Source organism: Equus quagga, chromosome 13 (genome assembly GCF_021613505.1).
Source record: "Equus quagga isolate Etosha38 chromosome 13, UCLA_HA_Equagga_1.0, whole genome shotgun sequence".
NCBI lineage: Eukaryota > Metazoa > Chordata > Mammalia > Perissodactyla > Equidae > Equus > Equus quagga.
In genome coordinates, this window is record NC_060279.1 from 61,271,250 (window position 1) to 61,297,604 (window position 26,355).

The window sequence follows — 26,355 nt, forward strand, 5'->3', positions numbered from 1 at the left end:
GGGGCGGCGGCCGGCGGCGCGGGGCCTCGGGAGGGTGGGGCGGGGCGCCGTCCCCTCCGGCCCCGCCCTCACCTGCCCGCGCGCAGGGCCGGGCCGCGGCTCCGCGCGTGGCGATACCGGCGAGCGAGAGCGGGGGTCCGCGAAAGGGGGTCGTGGGGACCGGGAGGAATGGGAGCTGTGGGGAGGGTGGGAGCTAAGGGGCCTGGAGTTGCTTTCCCAGGGCGCAGCCTCAGTTTCTCCTGTTGGGGGCCTCTGCAGGTAGGCTGGGGGACATGCTCCTGAAGACCAAGATGGGCTGTGTGACCCTCGTCCTAGGAACATTGCATGGCCCGGACTGTTTGACAAGAGGGGGCTAAGTGTCTGGATTCCCACCCTGGGCGCCTTGCAACAAACCAGATCTGAGGCCAGGGGCGGAGCCAGGCAGGGGTGAGGAGTCCGGGTGAGTGGGGTCGCTCAGTACCGGGTCACACAGTAAATATTTGTGAATAACTCCCAGTGTAAGTCCTGGATCCACGGCCTGACCGAGGAGGGGCGCGAGCACACAGTAGACCCCTGGTGACTGACGTTAGTTTCCTCTCGGCTGAAAAGGTTTCGCTCTCTCTAAGCATCAAGTCAGGTTAAACAGATTGTGCCCTGAAGGGCAATAATTAGGGACCAATTTGCAATTCAAGTGTGAAGGCTAATTTTAAGCTTAAGTAAAACACTAACTTTCTAAGAATTGGCACTTTGATATTGAACCGTTCCACAAATACCACAAATATCGAGAGCGTCCCTGCTCTAGGCATTGAAGAAAGGTATTATTGTTCCCATTTTACAGAAGAGGAAAGTAAGGCTCCAGGGTGGAGGTAGCTTGTCCAAGGCCACACAATTATCTGGTGAGCAGAGCCCAGGTTCCAACTTTTTCACTACACAATGTTGTCTAATACATAATTCAGATGGGCTTGTGAACTCCAAGCTGAGAAGCAGTAAACTCCATAACTAAGGAGATTTCAACTTAAAGGGCCCTCTTTTGGTTACCAAAGATGGGAAAGGTAATGACTCTAATTAATACTTTATTCAACCAACAAATATTTATTGTGCACTTATGTGCTAAGCAATATGCTAGGAACTGGCTATGAGATGTGCTATGCTCCTATGCTAGGACATAGAGTGCCAGTTAAAGATGACAAGTTGAATGGTGGATGTAGGCTCTGGCCTCTGCTCTCTCCCCAAATCCCAGTGAAATGACAATTACAGGGATTTATTCTTTCAAGGGCATAAAACCACTGGGACAAAGAATGGGAAAGGAGACCACAGCAACAACATGTTGGAAGCAGGAAACCAAATGGGCAAGTGGCTACTGACAGGAGATTCAAGACAGCTGAACTCTAAGCTGGCCTAGGGAAAGGCTGAAATGCAAGCTAGCGTATATCATAGAAAGGCTCCAGAACGGGCAGGAGCAAGCACACTAGAAGTGGGGTTGGAGACAAGAATAAAAAAAAGAAAATCAACTGAAAGTCTTTTCAAGAAGCAATTGGAGCCCTGGATTCCCTCTCATGCCCATCCCCTGAGACTGGAATTTCAGTCTCTGGAGAAGGTAAAACAGAAGGTCTCTTAGCTAGGGATGACTAGGCACAGTTGAGAGCAGGGGAAATACTGAAAATTATATTTATTTATTTATGTGTGTGTGTATCACTTTGGACATTAAATAATATGACAGCAAAAAATTAAAAATTCAATAGAAGAGTTAAAGAAAAGAAAATCTCACAGGAAATACAGCCAAAAGACAAAGAGATGGAAAATGACAGAAAAAGAATAGTCCAAGAGAATAAGAAGACCTCCATAAAGTTAGAGCAGAGAAAATGGACAATAATAATTCAATAACATTTTCCAGAACCAAAGGAGAGGAGTTTTGGATTTAAAGGACCCACCAGTGCCCAGTACAGTGAATGAACATGGACCAGCCCCCAGGCACATCAGACCGCTGGGACCAAGAGTAGATCCTCAAGGTTAACAGAGCAAGTTTCATTATAAAGGATCAGGAATCTGAAAGGCATCAGACTTTCCCACAGCAACTGTGGGAGCTGCAAGGGAACAGAGCAAACCCTTCCACATCCTGAGGGAAAATCACCCCCACCTAGAAGTCTGGTTCCCGCTGAAGTATCAGTCAGGTATAAGGGTTGAAGAAAGACTCTTTCAGACATGCAGACTCCCACCATCTCTTTCTCAGGAGGCTGCTGGAGGAGGACACCACGAGAAGAAGGGTTTAAATCAAACACAGAGGACACAGCTTCCAGGAAAGGGTGGATGCAGCCTGGAGCGAGGTGATAAGGGTCCCTAGAGTGAAGGGGACAGAGGCCCCTGTGCCACAGGGCTGGGCGTCAACCAGCCCAGATTGGAGCAGACAGAGGCTTCAAGAGAATTCTTTAAGATGAAATTAAGAATGTGTTTAAACATACTGAAAAGAAAGATTCATAGTTTCAGGAATGTTTTGAGATAAATTAGTGATAAATACATAGAAAAAGTAAGTAAATAGTCACAGATATTTATTGACCGCTGGGAAAACAAAATGATGTATAGCAAAGAAGTTAGTATGGAAAATCATATGGCTCAGCTGTGAATAATATTGGCATAATTATAATGTAGACAATGAATGCTGATCTAACTGAAAGTACAAAACCATAGGAGGAAATGAAAGGAGGACGGGATGTGTGCATGTGTAACAGGGAGAAGGGGAGGGTGTGCAAGAGACCTAAATACTCATCATCCATCGTGGGAGATCAGTAGATGCTTAAAACCGAAGAATCAAGACATAGCAGTATGTGCATGTTAATTAAAAATATAAAGGTAAATACAAAAATAATCAGATGGGGCCGGCCCCATGGCCTAGTGGTTAAGTTCAGCACGCTCCACTTCAGCGGCCCGGGCTTGGTTCCCCAGCATGGACCTACACCACTTTTTGGTGGCCATGCTGTAGCGGTGACCCATATAAAAATAGAGGAAGACTGGCATGGACATTAGCTCAGGCCGAATCTTTCTCAAGCTAAAAAAGAGGAAGACTGGCAACAGATGTTAGGGAGAAGCTTCCCCAACAACAACAACAACAAAAATCAGTTAAAAGTTAAAAAGTGGGGGCCGGCCCTGTGGCCAGGTGGTTAAGTTCACACATTTCCACTTCAGCAGCCCGGAGTTCATGGGTTCAGAGCAGACCTACACTTGGCTCATCAAGCCATGCTGTGGCAGCATCCCACATGGAGGAAACAGAACGACTTGCAACTAGAATACACAACTATGTACTGGGGCTTTGAGGAGAAGAAAAAAAGAGGAAGAATGGCAACAGATGTGAGCTCAGGGCCAATCTTCCTCACAAAAAAAAAAAAAGAGAGAGAGAGAGAAAGCCAAGGAGAGCAGATTTAAAAAAAAAAGTTACAAAGTGTTGCCTCTGGGGAGCAGGAAATGTAATGGGGGTTATAGGCCTTGTAGAACTGTGATTCTCTCAACTATGTGCTCATATAACTTTAATAAAAGCTAAATTAAAAACGATTTTTTAAAAAAGGAACTTGAGAGTCAGTGGTGAACACAGCAGATATACTCCCTGCCAGCATGGACGTGGAGAGCAAGAACTGAAACCAATAAATAACAGAGCATGTGCTGAGTATTGTTCATGGAAGTAGGAGAATTTCCAGGGAGGATTTAATTGAGTCTGTGGGTGAGGATTTCAGCTGAGATCTGAAATATGAACAGCAGTTAGCTGGGCAAAGAGATGGTAAGGGTTGATGGAAGAGTGGTCCAGGCAGGGGGAACATGTGCAAAGGCCCAGAGACAAGCAAAAGCAAAGCAGAGGGAAGAGGCTCACATGCCGAATTCAAGAGGAGGAGGAGTGGCAGACAGGCCTGAAGCGGAAAGGTAGCCTTGAGCCAGTCCTGCAGGACGTCATGGGCCGTGTGAGAGGGTGGACTCTGATCAGAAGAGTGTTAAGCAGGAGAGTGGCCCAGTGAGGCCTGCCTTTTAGAATGCTGCCTCTGGCTTCATCGAGGGAGACAGACTGAACGGAAGCAAGACTGGAGGCTCCCCTCCAATTCTTAACTGTTCCCTGTTCCTGGACACTAGCCTACGTTTATTTTTAGTTCCAGGGACAGACTCAAAATTTTTACTTCTGGTTTTTAAAGAAGTTCCCAGACTTCCAAATGGGGGTGTTGGGAATCCCACATAGTACGAGTAGACAAAACTTGGTATTATCCTGCCTTCCTCAGTGTTAAATTGTAATACATCATGAGGCTACAGCTGTGCCTCCAGGTGTCTGAGTGCTGAAGTAAAAATGAGGGTGATAAATTGATAGGGAGAGAAGTGGGCAGCCTTCAGACAGATCCCTGGGTTTCAGGGTCTGGTCCACGCATCCCGGGCTGACTCAAGGCAACCAGACTCAGAAGAAACTGATGAATAAACCAGATCCTACTTTATTAATTGCTGCCAGAGGACAGACTCTGCCAGCAGCCAGAATGCTGATTCTTGTCTCAGTCCCTGAACTCATCCTGAAAGAGCTGCTCAGAGTAGAGCATCCTTAGATGTGGGCTATTCCCCAGGATACTCCAGTTTACCTGGATCAGCCCTGGCCTCTTCCCAAGTCCCTCAGCCTCTCATTTAGCCCTGGGCTTGGGTCCCTCCAAGGGCAACCACTCCCAAGTCTGGGGACTCCTCACTCTAGCCACCCCCCAAAAGCACACTAATTCCATGGACTCACAGAGGGTCCTAACCTCAAAAGCACTGGTCCTATAAGGACTTTAGATTCTAGATTCCCTGCAGAGCTGGGAGGAAAACACCTTCCCAAATGGTGGTTCCTGTGAGTTCTGTCCCTGGAGGCCTGATCATGGTGAGAGAGGGGGTTCGCACTTCACCTCGTTTCTTACTGAGCCCTCTCCCCAGAGATCCCTGTGAGTGTTGGCAGTGGGGGCAGCTTTTCCTGTCACTTCAATTAAGCAATAGATCTAATCTACTACTTTTAATAAGCTCAGTAATTAGCAAGAGCCCTAGAGACTTGTATCTCAAACAGAAAAATATAGACAGTGGTGGTGAAGTAGAACGTTTCAAGCATGAAGTCTATAGTGGGAAGGTTAAATTTATCATTAACAATTATCAATATTAAGCATGAACCAAATGCCCAAGAAAATTTTATGTTTAATGTTACAAGACTAACAACTTGGTTTGAAATGACTCTACTTTTAAAAGGCCTTTCAAAGAAAAGTACCAGTATAAATTCCTTATGTCTGAAGGATTAGATTCGAAGACGCAAAAATGAACAAACCACCCATTTGTGTGTTTGAAAGGAGATGTCCCTGTGCTCTGTGGGGGAGCTCACTGGACTCCTCCAGCAGTGCTCCCACATGCCTGGAGGGAGGGGCCGGACCTGGGCCGGTTCCAGGCGGGAGCGGCTCAGGGGTTAGAGTTAACTGCTGCTTCTGAAAGAACTTGTCCCTTCAGCCGGAAAAATGTTCTCCAAGTCTTCTCTAAAAATAGTGCTCGCTGGGATTTTCCAGTTTGACATTCCTTTGGTTCCTGTGACCGAGGACAACGCGAGCCAATCCATCTGCACCCCTCACCCGAGCCTCCGGTGGAATCACACTCTTCGTCGGACTCCACTGGGCGGTCCCCGCTGCCTCCAGACCCCGCTGGCACTTGATGATTCAGGGCAAGATTCGCCTGCTCAGCAGCTGCCTCGCTTCTCCCTGGCGGGTCCTCCACCTTCTCTTCCCATGGCAGAGGAAGGGGAATGGTTTTCTGGGGTGAAAGAATGTCTACAAGGAAATGTGGGCACTGCCTTCGCTCACCTTCAGTACTCATGGCCATGCAGGCCAGGTGCTGGCTAAAGTAGCCTGTGACCTCAGGGAGAGCTGAGGTGGCCAGGAGGCAACATCCATAAACCAAACATATGCTGACGGCCCACCCCCACATGCCAGGTACTGGGCCACATGCTGGGGCCTCCAGGCTCTCACGAAAGAACTATGGGGATAGTAACTGTGGAACCAGAGCAGGCATGCTTGCCCCCACTTTGTTCTGGGGCTGCTCCTCTTCTACTCCAATACCCACTTCCCACCTCCCAGGTGATGCCCACCCAGGAAGAGTGGGCATCTGACCCAAGAATGACCAATCATGGTTCCCTTCCACCCTAGATTGGCTCAGGGTGGGCAAGGGACCTGGATTGAGCCAATGAGAATCCTACCCTGGGATTTTTCTCTCTAGAACATAGGGGTTTGCAAACATCAATGTGCGTGGGAATCACTCAAGGGGTAGAGTCTCAGGACCTCCTCCAAGAGTCTGATGCTTAGGCCCAGGGTGGGGGACAGGAATCTGCTGCTGCGTGCATCTATAGGACTAGAAGGCCAGTGCAACTGCCTGGGGAAGGAGAGGACAGGGAGAACTTCAAGGAGCTAACCTGGGTCTTGACAGCTAAGCAGGAGTTCACTCAACAGCATGTGATTCTGCCACATGATCTAGGGCTTGGCCACTCGAGTTCAGTGTACTAGCTCAGGGCACCTGTAGCCAGTACCTTTTCCTATGACTCCAGACCTTTCTCCTGAGCTCCAGCTACTTAGCTCCAACTGCCCACTAGATATTACCCTTGGGTGTCCTGAATTCCATGAGGCCAAAACACAATTCATAATGTCACCTGCTGCCTCCCGCCCCCCGCAATAAAAACACCCATTCCTTAATGAGGCCAGTGGGGAGAGGAGGAGGAGGCACTTTTACAGTACATTCCGTGTGCTAGACACTGCTCTACTTGGTTTTCAGATAATAACTCGTTTAATCCTTAAAATCGCCCAATGAGGAGGGCTAACTCCTAGATATCCTGTAGGGTTCAAGGCTAGATGTCAACTCATCCTGAACACCCTCCTGAGTTCCCCAGGGTGGGTCAGGCGCTCCTGCTCTGACTTCCACAGCCCTTTGCATCAAAGTATTTATTATACTGTGTCAAGACTCACTGTTTGCTCATCCTGCTACAGCCCTTCCAGACCATGAGCTCCGAGAAAGCAAAGGCCTCACTTATCTCTGTGTGTCCTTGGCCTGGCTCAGGGCCAGATGTGGGACAGGCATGCAAGGAAGCATTTGTGGACACAGGACTGTGGGCCTCCGTTTCCTCATCTGTAAACTGTAGAGCATTTAGAATTGTGTCTGACGGGGCTGGCCCCGTGGCCGAGTGGTTAAGTTCACGCGCTCCGCTGCAGGCGGCCCAGTGTTTCGTCAGTTCGAATCCTGGGCGCGGACATGGCACTGCTCATCAAACCACGCTGAGGCAGCATCCCACATACCACAACTAGAAGGACCCACAACGAAGAATATACAACTATGTACCGAGGGGCTTTGGGAAGAAAAAGGAAAAAAAATAAAATCTTAAAAAAAAAAAAAAAGAAAAAAAGAAAAAGAATTGTATCTGAGACAAAGTAGACCCTCAGCAAATGTTTACTCACTATGCTTGTCATCATTTTGAAGAAGAAAGACAGGGCAGGGCATTCTGGAAAAGAAGAGCCAGCCTAAGCAAAGGCCCTGATGGGGTGAGAAAGAGGTGAGCAGTCCAGGTTCTTGTTCAGAAGGGCAGGAGCAGGGGCAGACGGGCAGGGTAGACTGGAACAGATTCTGAAGGCCCCTGCACTTGGGGGAGTCATCAGAGCTGCACTTTGCTCTTGAAGCAGGGGACTGACATGATCAGATCTGAGTGAAAACAAAAAGTACAGATGAATAATTCAAAGTCTTATCTCCTCCGTATCAAATAGTGGTAGAGACATTGTTACCTTGAATAACATACACAGCCCTTTTGAAAGAAGAAAGGTCCCAGAGCCCCCAAGAGTACATCAGTGGATGCCCAGGGGTCCCCAGACCCATTCGAGGAAACCCTGGGGCAGCCAGAAATGCTCCAAGAGTTCAGGGAGCCTTGTTCTTGGAGAGGGGGCTGGAGGCCCTGAGATCCGGGGGCACCTGAGCTAAGCCTCAAAGGAAGGAGAGCTCTTGGGTAAGTGATCAGAGTGGGCAGGGAAGCATGATGGTAGGACATGCCAAGGGCAGAGTCCAGGAGGCCAGGAAATTAGGGGAGGGGGAATGAAATACTGGCTGAGGAAGACACTTATTAAAGAAGTCACGGGGGTGGAGAGGTTTTAGGAGCTATTATGAAAGGCCTGAATGTCACACCACTTTCGCTCTTCAGCCTGTACACATGGGCAGCCTTGAAGGTTGTATGTTTTAACTGAACGTATTTATTTGGAAACAATCTCAAAATTAAAAAAGAAAAAAGTTGTAAGTACAGTATAAAGAACTTTTTTCCCCTGAACTATTTGAAAGTGGCCAACTTAAGAAGCCATCACCCCCAAATACTTTAGTAGCACGAATGTCCTTAAACAAGGACATTCTCATTTACCAGAATACAACCATCAGGGCCAGGAAATTATTGATACATTACTGCCATCTAACCCTTGGATTCCATTCAAGTGTTGCCAAATGTCCATCTTTGTAGCAAAATGATCCCATTAAGAATTATGCATTGCCTTTCATTGCCATGTCTCTTTAGTCTCCTTCAGACTGGATCAGTTGTTCAGACTCACCTTGACCTTCACACTTTTGAAGATTACAGCCAATTATATTACAGAATGTCCCTCAATTTGGCTTTGTCTGATGTTTCCTCATGATTAGATTCAGCTTATACATTTTTGGCAGAAATACCCTAGAAATGATGTTGTGTTCTTCTTGGTACAGCCTATCAGGAAGCAGAAGATCTCTATCTGTCCTATTACTAATGATTCATTTGATCAGTTGATTAGGCTTGTGTCTACCAGGCTTCTCCACTGTTATTCTTTTTTCCTCTTGTAATAAACCTGGGACAATTTGAGCATCCAAATACATACTGATCATAATGGATTACAACCCAGCAAATAAATCATATAAACTGAAAGTTTGATGAGGAATGGAATGCTGTTTCTCATTAAACTGTCAATTAATCAATTTTTATCAATATAGATTCACGACTTCCTATTTTCTTCAGTGGGTTATAATCCATGACAATTGTTACTTTTTTGATGCTCAACTTGTCTCTGATTTGGCCAGTGGGCTCCTGTGTTTTTTTTGATGTTTCCATTGTTCTTTGAGTCCTCTCTTACTTTCTGGCACAGATGTCCCAAGCTCACTTATATTTTCCCTGTTCCAGCCCTGGAATCAGCCATTTCTCCAAGGGGTCCTGATTTATTTTATTGGAGAAGGGTATTTGGAAACTGAGATCTAGGCATGAGCTGTGCTCACTGGGCTGTTGCTGCTCCCAAGCCCTCTCAAGGCAAACAGCTAGGCAATATATGAATGTATATAAACACACACATACAGATGCACATATTTACATGTATATTTTTATATCTATGTGTATATGTAATGAAAACCATGAGTTTCCACTGATACCTCCAACTTCAATCCAACATTCTAGTCTTCTCTTTCCATTATGTCTAACTCCCTTCTCTTACAGTAAGAAACCTGGCTATTACTTCTCATACGTTAACTTACTTGATCAATGCCCCTTACACTGAGGCTCTCTCCCATCCCCACCTTCACCCCCATCCTTGCACAGATCCCCTCCTACTACATGACCCCTCGTTGGGCCACCCCTCTCACATGGAGGTTCACTTCACCCAACTCAGGTTCTGACAACCCATGCGGATGCCCTGTTCACCCCACACTGATACCGAGTCAAGCCAGCTCCCCATGGGACACCACTTGGGCTCTGACACGGTCCCTCCCCACTGCGCCCCCACCCTGCCAGCAGGAAGATGCACCCTTCACCCCGCTCTGGCTAACACTCCATGCCAGGCCATCCTCACCCAGAGGGACACTCTCTTCACCCTGCTCAGATTCCAAAAACAGGATCTGGGTCACCACAGCTCCCCACCCCTGCCCCAGGCACAGACACCTACTGTTCTACCCACTTAAAGGTTTTAGAGCCAAATCAGTGGGGAAGAGGAAGAGCACCACAAAGATTTCGGTTTTTATTGTCAGCAGAGAAGCTGACTGTGATATTAGAGACATTAGTTGGCTTGTCTGTTGCTCCCGGAGACCATTAGCCCTGTAGGGGCAGGGCCCACCTTGTTTACCTATCACCAGCATCTCAAGTGTCACCCACTCATGCCCACGGTTCCTCAGAAGATGGCAATGGTAGCTGAGGAAAGGCAGGGAGGAGGCCCAGGAAGCCATATACCTCAACCACGTATTGGGATGCCCACACATGCAGATGGCAAAGAGCTGCCTTGCCCAAGAAATCAGGCAGTTGCCCAGGTGATAGAATTTATGGTTTGCTGAAGGCTTGTCTGCCTTAAAATAGCTCTCTTGCTCACAGTCTAAACTAGCAATTTATCTCTTTGGATTTAAGACCTGGTGTTCAGCACTGCCTGCGTGGGGACTATGCAGATTGGGTAGAGGAAGGCATGAGGCAGCAGCAATAACACTGGATTCTCAGTCCCAATTCTGCTCCCTTCTGTGTGACTTTGACAAGTAATTTCCCTCCCTGGCCTTATTTCCCCATCTTGAATGTGGTGATTTCTAAGGCCCTTTCAAGAACTAAGGTCTGTCTCCCACACAATTAGTTCAGGCTGGTTCTGTTGCAGGACCGTTTGCATGCTTGGCACTGTACTAGGCACTCATCTTAATGCATCCAGCCTCCTAGGAGGTAGGTGAGATTCCCCCCACCACTTTCTAGATAAGGAAGCTGACATTTAAAGAGGTTAAGTGACTGACTTATCTATAAACTGTTAAGTTGTGGAACCAATACTCAAACTCAAGTCCACCTGACTTGGGGTTCCCACCTGAGACAGCCCAGGTGTCGGGGCTGGAGCTGTGGGAAAGTCTTCTTTTTATGTCAGAGCAATTCCAGTTCAGCTCACTGCCAGAAAAACTTATGTTTCTGAGCATGGCTGAGAACCATCTGGCAGAGTGGCTGGTTTGAGGACTTGAGTCCCTTGAGGACTGGAGCCAGCAGCAGGGAGGTGTTTGCTGGACTCCTCCTGGTGCCTAGGACCATGCTGCCCATGGGAGTCACAGGAGAAACCTGCTACCAGGGGGCAAACCTCCGAGGGGTCCTTGTTATGGCAAACCCATCAATTTACAGATGCTGATTTCCCCTGGGGCAGGCAAATGAGAGGGAAGAGAAGGTGGGAGGAAACTGAGAGGCCACATGGAAAGATCGCCAGAGTCCAAATTCCAAGAATCATGGACTTTGACCAAGCCTTGAAAACCCTGAGTGTGAATGTTCTCAAAGGGCACTCTGTGGAACCCAGAGGATGTCCACTCACAGTGGGCTGGGAAAGCCCACACTTGAGCCCTTCTGAAGAGTTCCACCTACCTAGTCATCCATATCACAAATCAAAACAAAAATCTGCTTAATTTAGTTTAAGCTTGAGTCTTCCATTCCTACTTGACCACCTATAACGTGGTATGCCCAGAACACAGTCTGGGAAACCTAGGTTTAGGCTTTCACAAATGGGAAGAGGATCGTCAGGAGCGAGACTGCCAGCGAGAGGCAGAGCCCGCACCAGAACCTGGGGCGTTCCTGTGCAGTTGTTGCAGCGCAAGGCAAATCCTTGCTGTTTGCGCGCCTCCTGTGGGCCTGCTGAGAGAGAACATATCCTCTCAGATGGGTTTTCAGGGTGCAAACTCACCTACCATTAACTGGAACCTCTGAAACACCTTCTCAACATGCACATCTTATCTGTATAACAAAGCTTAAACAATTACAATGTTTATTTTCCTATATACTCCAAAGTTTAATTCCAGGCTAGCATTTGTTAGATGATTCTGAGTAGGTCAAAAATGGATTCACAGTAAAATGGTGCCAAATATTTTAAATATCAAGGACAGATGTAACATGCCACAGGCTGCTGACAGATGTACCAAGGCACCCCCACTCTTTAAAATAAATTACTGCCTTAAAAAGGGACATAGATTTCAATTGTTGAATTCTTCCCCAAACAAAAATTAAGATGCTTATAATCTGAAGTTAACATCTTGTTTGCCCTTACTAAAACTTTAAACAGATAGTTCTTTAGAGAAGCTGATTGGGTGAGGTAAGTTTGAGGGGAGGCAGGGTGCGGAAGATGGAGGAGTCTGCTGATCATTTAGGAATGTTAATTCAGTTCTACACAAGAAATAAGTTCCATTAAATGTTCTAGAAAAACATCATACATGAAAATATCTCAACGTTCTTGTAGATTTATCTTGAGTTGCGTGATGAAAACAATCAAGACAGAACACAAAGTTGAAATGTTAACAGTACTGGAAAAAATTTTAACTTTACCCACATAGGAATTTCTTAACAAGATTAGAAGTACTTGAAAGCTTAGGCTCCTCCTGTTTGAAATTGCTGCCCAAGGATGAGGAAAGGCTTTCATGACCTTTCAACCCTCCCACACAGAACCCTGGTCCCCACTGATCTGGTACCCCACCCTCTCAAACCCCTGCTATCTCAGCACAGTGTCTCCTCTCCCTTCAAGCTGTAAGATTCCCTCAGAATCAGAGCCTGGTGAGAGACTTCCAGGGTATGTCTCACCTGTGGCCTGGCTCACTGCACCAGCAGGGTGTACTGTTCATCCACAGTGGGAGTTGTGCCTTCTTCCTTCTTCTTGTTCCCAATAACACTGCTACAGACCTGTCATTTCTGTCTCCTCCTAGTGAGAACACACCATCTGTGCCTCATCAAGCACGCGAGAGAGAACATCAAGACAGGACTTTGCATCCTTGCGGCTATCTGCAGGCCTTGCAGGGTAAGGAATACAGTACTTAATAGCGCTGTCCTTGCCTCCAGAACCCCAGACTCAGGTCTGGCATGGGAACTGCAGTGAGTTAATAATTTCCACAACTGCTGATAGGTGTGCAAAATATTATAACCATTATGGAAGGAATTTTGTTAATACCTAGCATTTACCTTTTGACTAGGTAGTGCCACGGCTAGGAATTTACCCTGAAGATACATCTCCACAAATAAAAACATACACCCAAGGTTATCCATTGCAGTATTATACATAAAAACAAAATGTCCATCTGTAGGACACCGATTGAGTAAGTTATAGTACATCCACATAACTAAGTACTATGAGGCCATAAACAAGAATAAAGACAACTGATATAAACCAATTTTTAGGTAACGTTAAGTGAAAAAAGTACATATGGCATGTCCATTGAAAGGGCCTAGATGTAATAGGCAATAGTAACATTCAGCATGCCTACAGTCCAGAGCTTGTTTTCTAAATACCAATCCCCAGTAAAAGGAAACAGGACTCCTTGGAAAAATGACTGATTCCAGGTCAGAGGCAGGGAAAATGCAAGGTGAGCCTGGAACATCTCTTTGTGCCAGAAAGTAAGGAAATGCTCCAAGACCAATGGGAGCACATCGAAAGGACACAGCTATATCTGATAAGAGTCTAGTATCCAGAATATATAAAGAACTCTTACAGCTTGACAATAAAAAAACCAAATAATTTAAAAATGGGCAAAGGATTTGAATAAACAATTCTCCAAACAAGATATACAAATGGCTAATAAGCACATGAAAAGACGCCCAAAATCATTAGTCATTAAGATTCCACTTTATACTCACTGGCTATAATTAAAACAACAAAAAAAACCCACCACAAAATAACAAATGTTGACCAAGATGTGGAGAAATTAGAACCCTAACACATTGCTAGTAGGAATGTAAAATGGTTCAGCTGCCGCGAGAAACAGTTTGGCAATTCTTCAAACTGTTAAAACAGAGTCATCATACAACCCAGCACTTCCACTCCTAGGTAAATGCCCCAAAGAACGTATGTTTACACAAAAACTTGCATATGAGTGTTCACAGCAATATTATTCATAATTACCAACAAGTGGAAACAACCCAAGTGTGCATCAACTGATGAATGGATAAACAAAATGTGGTTTATCCACACAATGGGACATTATCCAGCCATAAAAAGGAATGAAGTTCTGTTACATGCTACAACATGAATGAACCTGGAAAACATTATGCTAAATGAAAGAAGCCAGACACAAAAAGGCCACATATTGTATGATTCCACTTATGTAAAATATCCAGAATAGGCAAATCCACAAAGATGGAAAGATTTCTAGTTGCCAGGGAATGGGGGGAGGGAGAATTGGGACTAACTGCTAATAGGTATGGGTTGCTTTTTGGGGTGATGGAAATATTCTAGAATTTGACTGTGGCAATGGTTGCAAAATATAGTGAATATACTAAAAACCTCTGAATTAAACATTTTAAAATGATGAATTTTATGTTGTCAATTGTATCTCAATAAAAAGGAAAAAGGACACAGCTGGTTGAAGGAGCTCCCACTCATCATATTTGGGGCAATTTGAACATCAAAAAGAATGAGCTATTAGATTATAACACTTAGAGTTAAAAAAAAAAACAAAACTTTAAATTCATAGTAAAAACATCCACCCAAAAAAGGACAAAGGGAAGAAAACTCTTCTTTATGGATGAATGCCAGCTAATACATTTAAAAGGAATGACAGGATAAGAAAATTACCATTTAAGAACCCCTAATGTGATATCAGATTTAAGCCAGGATCATCAGTAGATGCTATAAGCAATATGTAAAAGGTGGCTGAAGACCAAGATATTCAGTGGTATCACCCCCCCCCCCCCAAGTTTACTTGAGAGATCTGAGGGAAACCACCTTAACCAAGGAATCAAACCCAGCATCACCAGCACAGGGACAACTTGATGTGACATACTGGAAAATATACAACCTCACTTAGGTAGCATTCTTGCAAAAACTGTGAATCTGAATTGAATCATGAGGAAACAGTATGACAAGTCCAGAATGCGGGACTTCCTACGAAACACCTGGCCTGGACCCACCTAATATATTTAGGGGTGAAATTCTCTGATGTTTACAACTTATTTTAAATGACTCAGGGGAAAAACCGTGTATCTCTGTGTGTGTATTGAGAGAGATATGGAGGGAGGTGGGAGAGAAAGAGAAAGCAAATGTAGCAAAAAGTTAGTAACTGGTGAATCCATGTAAACAAACGGGTATTCAACATACCCCTCTTTCAACTTTTCTGTAGGTTTATAACTTTTCAAAATAAAAGCAGGAGAGAAAATTTCTATGATAAATCAGCTTTAAAGAACAAAAAACTCAACATGCTTAAAGTAAGCGCAATAATGAGAAATGTAATGCATCTCTAATATAAAGAATCTGATCTTCTTGAATATAATTTACCGTGCCCCATTTAACTAGATGAAAAGCATTATGGTACAGTTGCTCTCATATTCCTCTATGAATCCTCAAGACTTCTAAATTAGTTAAGTGAAAATCAGTCAGCCCAATTCAGACAATCAAAAATGTATCTAAGAGGCAAGAAAACATATTGAACTCACAAACCCACTGCACTTTACCCACAGCTTGGACACCACAAACCTCAAAATGTGGCTTTAAAATGTTTTTCTCTAACAGAATTTTTGATAATTTCAAGTGAGAGAGGTATATATTTTTAGCTACATAGTCAGATACCTCATAGAATTAGCAGACAATTCAATGTATCCCCAGTGGGATGATTTATCAGAAAGAAAGTCACCAAAACTTGTAAGCAGTCTGGATTCGTGTTTATTGAAGCCAGTAATTAGAGACATCTTCTTTTCCAGCACTAGAAAGCAAGGTCCACATGACTGCATACTGCATCCAGATAGAGCCACACCCCTGGACTAAGGCTGGTGGGGGAATAATCTGCAGTCCTAATTTTAAGTTAAAAACACCGATAAACTTAGTATAGAGACGACAGTGAACTTTCACTTACAGCATCAACATTGTTAAGGTCATGATGTACAGAGCAGTCACTTTCAACTTTGTTAAACTAATAAAACAGGACAACGTCTTCAGTTTAAATACTGATTTTAAAATGCCAATCAAAAAAAAGTGCAAACAAAATTAAATAATTCTAGCAGCATACCCGTTGCATTTTTAGGAAAGACCAATTCACGGCCTTTGTCGCGGCCACTTCTTCAAGATTGGGCTTATTTCTTTGATTTTTCCATTTTAAAGACAAACAGTAGATGTAATCACTATAGTGTATATAAATAGTTATAAAATTGTCTTTAACAGTCTACCATACAAGTGTATTCTGCAAATAAAATGAATTTTACTTTAAAAAGTAAAGGCTGTTTATTGTTTGGCCTTTGGTTCCAATGCTTGAAAACCCCAAAATAACAAAAAATATCTTCCCTCCTCCCACCCCCTAAAAAGAACCCTGCAGCTCCCCAAAGTTGGTAGACTTTGGCAATCACTGAGCACATGACAGTATGCATCAGTTTCTTCTGATACTAGGAGCATCCAATTGTCATGAAAAACTAAAAGTGATCTCCAAGAAACCTTCCTTCACAAGACAGGTGTCTTAGCATTTGATCGTTTTTAGTACATTTTATATTGACACAAAAAGTGCTTATCAGTTTAAATGACAAAAAAACAAAAAGTAAAATTTTGCATTAAAATTTAAAATCACACTGTATCCCTCTTAGGCATGCGCCTTTGCAAGAATTCTTTCTTGTTTCTGAAGTCATTCATTTTGCCCCCCCGCCCCCAGCTGCTATAGTGGGATTAAGTGACCCCACCATTAGTGTGGCCACAAGCGGTTTGGCATCTATTGGTCACTACACCACAACTATCATTCCACAGTCAGTTTACTGTCATTACCTGGACAATCTGGTAATTGGAAGCCACAATACATTTTTTTAAAAAATAACAATTAAAAAAGGGGAAAAAAATGTATTTTCAACAACAAACTGGCACAAGAAACATGTTTTTATGTTTGTCAGAAAGGCAAGTAAATACTCAGCTTTCTCCTTAACAGTGTTTAGACCTTTACAAAAAAGCAATTCAAGACAGCCTAAGAGTCTTGTTATATAACATAAGATATTAAGTTATGCCCAGTACTATGTTAGTGGTCAGTCAAATCTGGTATGTAAAAGTAATGACATTAGGGAAGTTATGCTCAGACACAGTACAACAAACATTCATATAAAAAAAGTAAACTCCACATAAATGAACCGTGGTTTTTTTCCCTTGGTTTGACAACAAATGTTTTATACATTAAATTAACGGTAGTGTTTGCATTTAAATGTTCTGTGTCTTGTATAAAATTAAAAGTGCCATTTCAAATCCACAAAAGTCATTTCCAGAATGGTGGTGTGACATGACAATGTGCATGAATTTGCCCTAAATGGAGACACCTGAAGCTCTATTTCCATAAGAAAAAAATGCTGTTTTATGAAAAACACAAAATGAGAAATGTATCATCACCATTTTCAATATAAAACATTCACACTTTTTGTCCATCTGATAGCACTGATCAGACCAGGAAGCTAGGACAAGACCCTTTTGCATCAATGGAACTCTGTGAAGGTTTCCACAGACTGTAAGGCAGGGATTGGTGCAAGCCAATTAATCAGAGTGCAATTACATTAAAAACCTCCCTCAAACTTTCTGAAGCACAATGCATTATAGTAAAATGAGAGGTTGGTCACCCATTCTCTATTAGTAGGCCAGCCTGTGATAGTAAAAAAAAAAAAAAAAAAAAAAAAATTTTAATTTAAAAAACAAAGCGGGAGCTATTTAGAAAAACACAATTCAAAGTAAACTAATTTTGTAACTGCTGACTTTATAAACACCCCAGTGACTGCCCCACAATGCACAAGTGTGCAGCCCAGCACCTCCCACATGGCATGGCCTGGGCCAAGCACGGGAGTCCTGGGCAGCTGCCATCTTCCCCACCCCTGTGTCAGCTCCACCTGACTCAGGCACCCCCACACTTAGCACATCTTTCATAAGTTAATGATGTATTCAGAACAAGTCTAATTCCCATTTTGCTTAGTGTTTAGTTTGGAAATGCTTCTAAGTCTTAAAAATGATTATTTGACTTCTACTGAACACACAGTATTTACTAACACTGCTCATCTCCTCCTCCTTCCACCTCCTTCAACATTCAGCTTCCCCACCATCACTTTTCACATTCCTCCTTTCAGTCGTTCTTTTTCCTGGACTTTCTGTTACTTAATCTGCTTCCCAAGAACAAGTGAATTTGCTAACATGCAACTGGTCAGACTAACCACCATCTGATCAACGATTTCCTGGTCTCACTTGCTCCACCCTGAAAGAAAGTGGGCCCTCTTTCTCTTGATCTACCTTCCCCTCCACAAGAAGCCCAGCTGCACTTGCTTCCCACGAGAGCACCACATGCCTGAGAGTCCAAGGGTGATCCTTAACAAAAGGGTCTGACACATAACCTTCAACATGTGCATTTCACACTCGGACAAGCCAATGAAAGTATTTTTTTTTTAAGTTCATCTCCCCTGCCCCAAAAAACTGATAGCATGTGCCATATCAGAAAAATCCTGGTCTTAGCAGATCAATATACATAGTTATTTGGTCATTTTACATATGCACTTTTTAAGGAGGATCAGGCTTCATTTTCTGTTGAAGAGTTTGTTACCATGGAGTCTGGCTTTCGAGTCATTCTATCCAGTTCTTCCTGAACATTTGTCAACACAGTCTTTTGTCCTTAAAAAAAAAACAACAAAAAGTAGTGATGGGAAACCAGAAAGGAATTCTTAAAAAGGAACATTTAAAATTCAAATTACACAGACTTCTGTAATCATTTGTGGCGGTGATAACCTCAATGAGAATGAGGAAAGCCTTTTTTCACTGCAATGATTATGAGGAGACAGATCCCAATTCAGCATTTCTTAATGGCAAATGTCACAGGTCTCTGCTCCCCCGACTATGTGACTGCCCCCTGCCTGAGGATGCCTTTGAGCCAAACTCAAGGGCCTTTCTGAAAACCCTCTCACCACCCAACCCCAACCCCTATGCACTCTCATTGCCATCTTCCTAAAGGTGGTATCTGAGTTTCTGGCATGCAGCCTCAGGCGGAACAGGTGTTTAGGTTTTGTTTCTAATTACAACACTCTAGACTGACTCATATGGATAACCTGGAAACACCCTATTTCAATAAGAATATAAGACTAAGGCTAGACGTTTCAATCTTGCACAAGTTGGTGCTCATATTTTTTTGTTGTCAAATACTAACTGAGGCCTGGAAATTACCCCTATTTCCTGCCAGGGAATGCCAGCTCACAGCCTGGGCCACCACACCAGACTCTGAGTCTCCAAGAACTCAGGAGCCCCTGAAAGTCCAGGTTAACCTGAGGATGGAGTGATTTCCAGAGGGTCTCCTTTGATCTGAAAACACCAATTAGGAAAAATGTTATATTAACATACCTTGTAGCCAATGGAAAATTAAAAGCAAAGATCCTTTAAAATGTCCTCAAGTTTCCTGGGAAAATGTGTAATTCCCAAGGAATCTGATGATTTTTGTTTCAGAGTTCTCCAAGACACAGACTTGCCCTACTGGCCCACATGGAAGGACAGATGGGTGGGCTGCCAGAGAGGTGTTATGTGTGACAGGTGGGGGGAGCATCACGGAGGATGAAATGATGACCTGCCAGTGAGACAGTGAGGGTTCACAGGCTTTGGCTCATGGCAAGACTAGGGGCAGTGGAGTAAACAAAAATCTTTATAAAGCACCACAGAAAATTAAATAGAATAAACAAAATGTCGATGGTACACCCTAGACAGTGACCTCCAATGGACAGAGCTTTACACCAGGGCCATGTGTATGGTCTAGGATCTACCTCAACTCACCCAATAGTCAGTTCCTGAGAACCTGAATGTACTAAGACACACCTTAAATGTGCCAACGAAACCTGTATGGCAGTTAAGGTAATCCTACTATAAAGTATACTGCTCAGCATAAGGTGAAGATGTGGTTCCTTGCTTGGCTGTTGAGAACACCAAGGGTCCGCAGGTCAGGTGAAAGCAAACAATCCTGTCCGCCTCCCCACCTTCCAGCATCCCACAACCACACGGGTCCTAAGACTCCAAGGGCCCTTTGGTACCTGACTTCTTGGCTGTGCTCTGCACCCCACCAGCACCAGGACTTCCAGGAGAACCTGTTTTTTTACTCAACAGACTGTTGAAGAAGCTGGCCAACACCCCTTCACTTGCTGCATTATCTAAGGAAACATTAAGAAAAAAAGGCATCACACAAACTGGATGACTCAATTAAACAAACAAAAACACTAGTTTTCAGCTTAGAATTACCGATTTGTGGCTATCATCTTCTTACAATACTGAGCTCATTTGGTTACTCTGATACCTTATATGTTGCCACTGCTGAGGCTAATTACATGTTAGCATGATTAATAACAAGAAACCTGTTTAGATTTCCCACCTGTTTCGGGGCCCAAAAGATAACCTGACCTGTGCTCCACATCATCTCCCTGTCCATCAGGCAATGTTTTTTAATTTTCTAAGCCCATAACACTCCAAAGCTACTGTGAAAAGCTCTCAATCGGAATAGAAGACAGTCAGCGAACACAGAAGAATTAAATAAAATTTTGTTTTGACCATTTTATTGCAGCCAACCCCTTCAGGTATTACTAAGTCACTGTGATGAGGGGTACTAAAACTACTAAGTAATTGAGCTTGACAAGAGAAGTGAAGGGGAAAGCAATCCCACAATTTATAAATGGCAATAATACAAACATAATGAGAAACAAAACAAAGGACTCAAAATGCATATTTTAAAGTGTCTTCTTATGTTCTATTCCTCTCTGAAGGAATCCGCACAGCCTAACCGAGGTCTACACAAAACCAGGTGTAAGGGCCACTGATTCCAACAAAGGAACAGGCTTTGGTCTCTAGTGACCACGAGCCCCCTCCCTGAGAGGGGAAGTAGAAAGCAGCCCTTCTTGGGGAAGAAAACGGCCCAGCTGCCATGAGTCTCCACCTTTCAAACCCAGACATGCAGCCCCTGCAGGGCTCAGGCCTAGGACTAAACCCCTCTCCAGAGACGGGATACATACTTTTGATGTTTGGGTCCGGCTTCTTTACTGACGTGCCTGGGGAGGCGCTAGGCACGCTGGCTGGCCCTCCCCGGCCCTGGGTTCTTGGAGAGCCAGAGGGTCCTCTCGCAGGAGATTCCTAAGTGCAAAACCAACTCAAATCACACACAGGCATAAAAATAACAAAAAATACATCTTCTAAAAATGAAGACATGCTTCTGCAGGGTATTTTTCAGTCTAGGGAGAAGGGTGGCAGGACCGGGAGTTTGCTCCCAGCTCTGTCCCTTTCTTGACCTCAGTTTCTCCTGAGAGGAGAGATATCAAGATAACAAAGCCTCTTCACTCTAATTCCCAGGGCTGTACTCCTTCATCAGACATTTTCTGATTTCCTACTATGTTTCTGGCCCTGGGCCTTTAGGGGAACCAAATTCCCTCTGAAAATACAAAAGCCCACACAAGCTCTCACAAACAATGGTATAAAGTTTGAAGATACCCATGACACTGGGCCTTGACCCTCTGTTTAGTTTAAGGTACTCACGGAGGCTCTCGTGGGCGTGGCTGGCTGCTTGGCAAGGAGTGACTGCAAAGAGAGGGACACACTGGCCATTAATCAAGGCCTGCAGAGTGCACTGTAGGTCTGGAAAACACTTACTTCCAAGTATTCCACTAGAGGGCACCATTAACAACAACCAAGTCACAGGTTTTATACTAAAATCAAAAGATTTAAATTGAGCAGTTTGGTATATGGTGTAAACAATACTATAAGTAACCAGTTTTGAAGCTAAGGAAGCAGGGAGAGCAGAGAAGGGAGAATAGTTAGCAAAAAGAACCATCAACATCCCCCCCGCTGACTTGCCTATACCATCAGGAAGACCCATGACACTCTAACAACAGTCTGAGTGAAACAGAAAAGTGAGACTGGATTTGCATTCTGCACTTTCAGCCTGGGGAAGTTACTCTCCTTGCCTACAAAATGGGTGTTATCAGCTCACCTGCCTTCATGCACAGGGCTGTGTGGGGCTCTGTGAAATAATGGAAGTGAGGTCAGGGCACTTGGTAAATTGTTGATACAGAAAGTATTATGCCAGAAAACCAACATTTCCAGAGAGAAAGGGTACTTAACAAGACACTAAGCCTATCACTGTAGGAGAATCTGCAAAGCTGGAAGACGATCCCCTCAGGCAGGTGGTTTAACCCCTACCCTGTATCAATCCTAGAAATGGGAGGGAACAAGGAGATCTGGTCACAAACCCTGTAAGGCTGGCAGCTCTCTGTGATACCCCAACCTTGCCCCAGGAGACTGGCCTTTCACTCATGAGAAAGCCTCTGCTCTGGCCTCACTGGTCTTCTCACCTGCTGCTTCATTAGGAACACCTGCTCATCCTCCGCTGCCAACTCTTTGTCGTGAACCAGCTGTGAAGTGAAACGACACACTTGTTTGTGAGCACAGACCAAGAACATTCGAACTACTGTCAAAATTCACGCTGAACAGAGAAGCCTGTGCTCAAGTCCCAACATGGGTCTGGAGAGAGTCTCTGCTGAGACAGCAGAGTTATATTTTTCTAGCCTGGCACAGACCCTGTTCCAAGACCAGCCTTGGCATGTGGCCAAGAGAAATTTTAAAATCTGGCAGGTTCTAAATAACACCTTCCAGATTGGGTCTGAGGAGACTATAGAAGCAAGAGGATCTACTAACAGTAATCCAGAGGTGGTGGTGGCAGTCTCAGGACTTAATGGGAAACTTCAATCCAAATCCATGTGGGTACTCCAACACTCATGCCCCACCCCCCGGAGCCATTTACATAACACCAGACTTCATCTAAAGACTTTTTTAAAAGACCCTTGGATTACCTTTTTTTTTTCTTTTTCCCCAAACAGTTCATTATGTAAGACCTGTTTCTTTACAGGTTTTTTCCCCCATAAAAAACACTTACGACTCTTAAAATGATTGATTTGGGTACCTTTCTCACAGGAGGTTTCACAATAAAGTCTTCATACACATCTTCTGGCTTCACAGTTGTGAAATTTTCATGTAAAATAGCTATTTTCTTTTCATTGTCCCAACCTGCAGGTCTAAAGGCAAAGAGGGATTGACTCGCTTTTCCTGGACTGCCCTACAGCATACTCAGAGCACGTTTCTGGTTAGAGGACTCCTGGGTGAGATCCTTTCCCACAAGATCTGGTCTGTAGTTGCCGGGGCTGGCTTATAGCTTTCAGCAGACAAGCCAAAATTTACTGCAGATACAACCCATCAGATCAACATCACAGCTCCTGCTCCATACTGAGCTCATGGGATCCAACGCCTAAGGAGCCAGAATGAGATCTTACTGACTACACATGCTCACCCACAGGAAGTGCTCATTGCTTCCCACAACTCCACCCAGAAGAGCAAGGACACAATGGGGCCCTGTTCCAACAGAGTGGAGAATGCAGAAAGCAGCTCAGAAAAAAAAGCTCAGGACGGGACTGTTCTCTTGGACTTTGGCATGGAGGCACCCCTCCCATGAGCTGTTTCTCTGAGAACTGTTCTTTCTGACAACAGTTTTCTTGTGGATTGGTCCATTAATTTTGCTAGTGTGAGAAGATGTACCCTAGAGCCAAGGGGGGTACTAGAACCTGCACTATCCTGCGCCCCAAACCAGAGGGACACAAGGAGTCCTTGAGACTCCTACATGGGTGCTGCCCAGTTCGACATCACCAGGCAGGATGGCACCCACGTTCCATTAAGTTAAACTGCAGCCTACAGTTCCCACTAAACTCTCCGAAAGGAGTAATTGTAAAATGCCCTACATGACATACTTTTGAACTCTAGAACATCTAAAAGATGGTGACTGACTATTCTCACAGGCCTCCCATTCTCTATCCAACTCCTGCTCCAAAGATCTATAACCCAGAGGGTGCTTAGCCAGGGCACTCCACCCAAATGGCTTTGCTGACCTCACTAGCTCCCAAAGAGGCAACTACCAAGAGCACCAAAGGTGCAAAGGGACAGGGCGTGGTCAAGACATCACCAAGACCATGCAGCTCTGAGAAGCTGCAAAATGCTTCTCCACTCCAGGCCAGCCCCAAACCCAACCAGTCTCCCTGCTCCTCCTGCTCTTCAGGATCACATATGATTTGGGCACCGGGTGACTCCAAAAACATACCACTCGCGGAGCTTGTGTCTTTGGTGCCTGCCTGACTTCTCTGGACGATTCTCTAAAATGAGTCCAAGTAGCAGATCTGCGAGCAGCCTGAGTGAGGCTCTCCCTGAAGGTCTGGGAGACAACCTATTCAGTCCCCTGAGAGCTCTTGGCTTTCACACCTTCAGTCTTCTCACAGACTGTCCCCCAGCCCTTCCATTCCTTCTGGCCTGCCTGGCATACACCACTCATTCTTCCAGCATCACTCCCTCTTCCTTCCCTGCCACACTGCCTCGACTCCCCCATTACTGTCCTACCCCTCCTCAGCTGTATGTGTGTGTGTCCCCTACAGTGCTGTGTGCAGGGACCACATCTCAATCATTTCTGTATCCTCAGCATAGAACCTAGGAGGTGCTCAGTATTTGCTTAGGTAAAGGGATACCTAAGCCTAAAAACATCGACCTATACTAGGACAAGTCTTCTCAGAGACCATAGCTTACACATGTATTTATGCATCCACAAGAGCTATCATTCTCCAGTGAGCTCCCAAAATGTGAAATGTCAGAAACACAATAAGGATGCAGTATAGCCAAGGCCCATGTTGATGGGGACGCCAGCCAGGGCGCTCGCAATCACCCCAGCCAATGGGCAGAGAAACCAGATGCTTCAACAGAAACCATTCAGGATCCCCAAAGCGCCAATCCCCTACACTTCAACTCCCTCCCCCAGCCAGTATTTTACCAGAGTTGAGAATAAGTGGCAAAAATGGCTGGCTTAAATTTTGGTAACTTGCTTTTAATGAATAAAGGCAACACCCCTGACTTCACTCCACCCACTTCCCTCAGACTGGAGGCAGAATGGCAAGTAATCTGGAAAGGAGCAGAGAGAAAGCTGGGTTTATCTATCACCTCTGAGGTCCAGCCCCAGCACTTTGGCCCAAGGCAGCAGAAAGCTGGCTGCATAAGACAGAGACAGAAGGCACCTTACTTGGAAGGGTAAAATATAAAAAGCGAATGTATTATAAAGAGAAGAGTTTAAAAGCATCACTTATAAAGAACTCACATAAAAACTGCATCCTTTTCCACAACTAAGGCAGGTGTGGTAAAGTGGAAACCGTACGTTTTATGAACGATGTACTTATACAACAAGTCGAGGTTTTTCTCTTCCTTCACTGATGTGTAAATCAAGGCAGCTCCATCTGATCAACCTGCTTAAGGAAAACCAATTCACTGCAGGAGGAGACAAAGCAAACACACACAAGCACAATCCTCACAGTACTACTCACAGGTTGATCAGTTTTGGATCAACAGAAAGTGCTAAAATTTTAAAAACTAAAAAGGTAATAGTAGCAGATAAATGAGGTCAAAAGCATACAGCATGTTCATGCTAACGGGTTATGCAGTTCATTTTTTAACATCAAAACTGTTGTCTTTTGGCCCATCAGGCTGCTTCCCAAGAAGTCAAGTTAACAGCTCGGGGGCTAGCCCAGCAAAACACCCTCAGCATATCCAAGATACAGAGATTCTTTCCCAGGCAGATGCTCACATGCAATCAATTTATCATTAAGCACACCTTTTATGAGAGATGGGTACCTACACATATTGGCACCCTCCACTGAGCTGGACAAGGAAAAGAGTCCAAAGGAAGTGGTAGGAACACATCCCTTGCTCTCACTCCAAGATGTGGGACTATGGTACTAACCACTATTGGATTTTTACAGAAACAAAATCCAAAAGACTGCTGACACAGCATCCCTTTCACGGACAGCACAAAACACAAACATATGGGAAACAGTTGTAGCATCTAAAACAATATTGTGTTGAGTAACCTTTTCTGCATAAAGCAAAGTTTAAAAAGATTTCCAAGATATGATAAAAGTAACCTGGTAATAAAATTATCACATATCAGCCTTCTTCTTAATATGAAAGCCTATCAAATATACCGCATTAAAAATATAAAGTGGGCCAACCCTGTGGCCAAGGGGTTAAGTTTGCACATTCTGCTTCAATGGCCCAGGGTTTCACTGGTTTGGATCCTGGGCATGGACATGGCACCACTCATCAGGCCATGGTGAGGTGGCATCCCACATGGCACAACCAGAAGCACCTACAACTAGAACACACAACTATCTACTGGAGGGCTTTGGGGAGAAGGAAAAAAAAAAAAAAAACACTGGCAACAGATGTTAGCTCAGGTGCCAATCTTTAAAAAAAAGTTTTTTAATTTAAAAAAATAAAATAAAAAGTGATCAAAGATAGGCACAAATTAGTAAGTCTCAAATTTCAACACAGTAAAATACAAAACTAGCAAAAAGACGTATATAATTTCTCCCTG

General features: G+C 44.4%; 1 protein-coding gene across 3 annotated transcripts in view; it reads right to left on the minus strand.

The window, feature by feature from the left end:
- Positions 1-7,440: 7,440 nt before the first annotated feature.
- Positions 7,441-26,355, minus strand: part of DYNC1LI2 (dynein cytoplasmic 1 light intermediate chain 2) — a 31,430-nt gene continuing 12,515 nt past the window's right edge. Inside the window, exons 7-14 of one of the 3 annotated variants that reach the window (XM_046681993.1) lie at positions 25,084-25,219; positions 22,861-22,972; positions 22,253-22,312; positions 21,438-21,479; positions 20,921-21,038; positions 19,952-20,068; positions 18,487-18,554; positions 7,441-7,683 (exon numbers count right to left, since the gene is read on the minus strand). In XM_046681993.1, the coding sequence (XP_046537949.1) occupies positions 7,678-7,683; positions 18,487-18,554; positions 19,952-20,068; positions 20,921-21,038; positions 21,438-21,479; positions 22,253-22,312; positions 22,861-22,972; positions 25,084-25,219 (659 nt within the window). In that variant the 3' untranslated portion in view covers positions 7,441-7,677. Of the gene's footprint in view, positions 7,684-15,585; positions 18,555-19,951; positions 20,069-20,920; positions 21,039-21,437; positions 21,480-22,252; positions 22,313-22,860; positions 22,973-25,083; positions 25,220-26,355 lie in introns of those variants that run through there. The other 2 variants (XM_046681992.1, XM_046681991.1) reach the window with 2 other exon arrangements.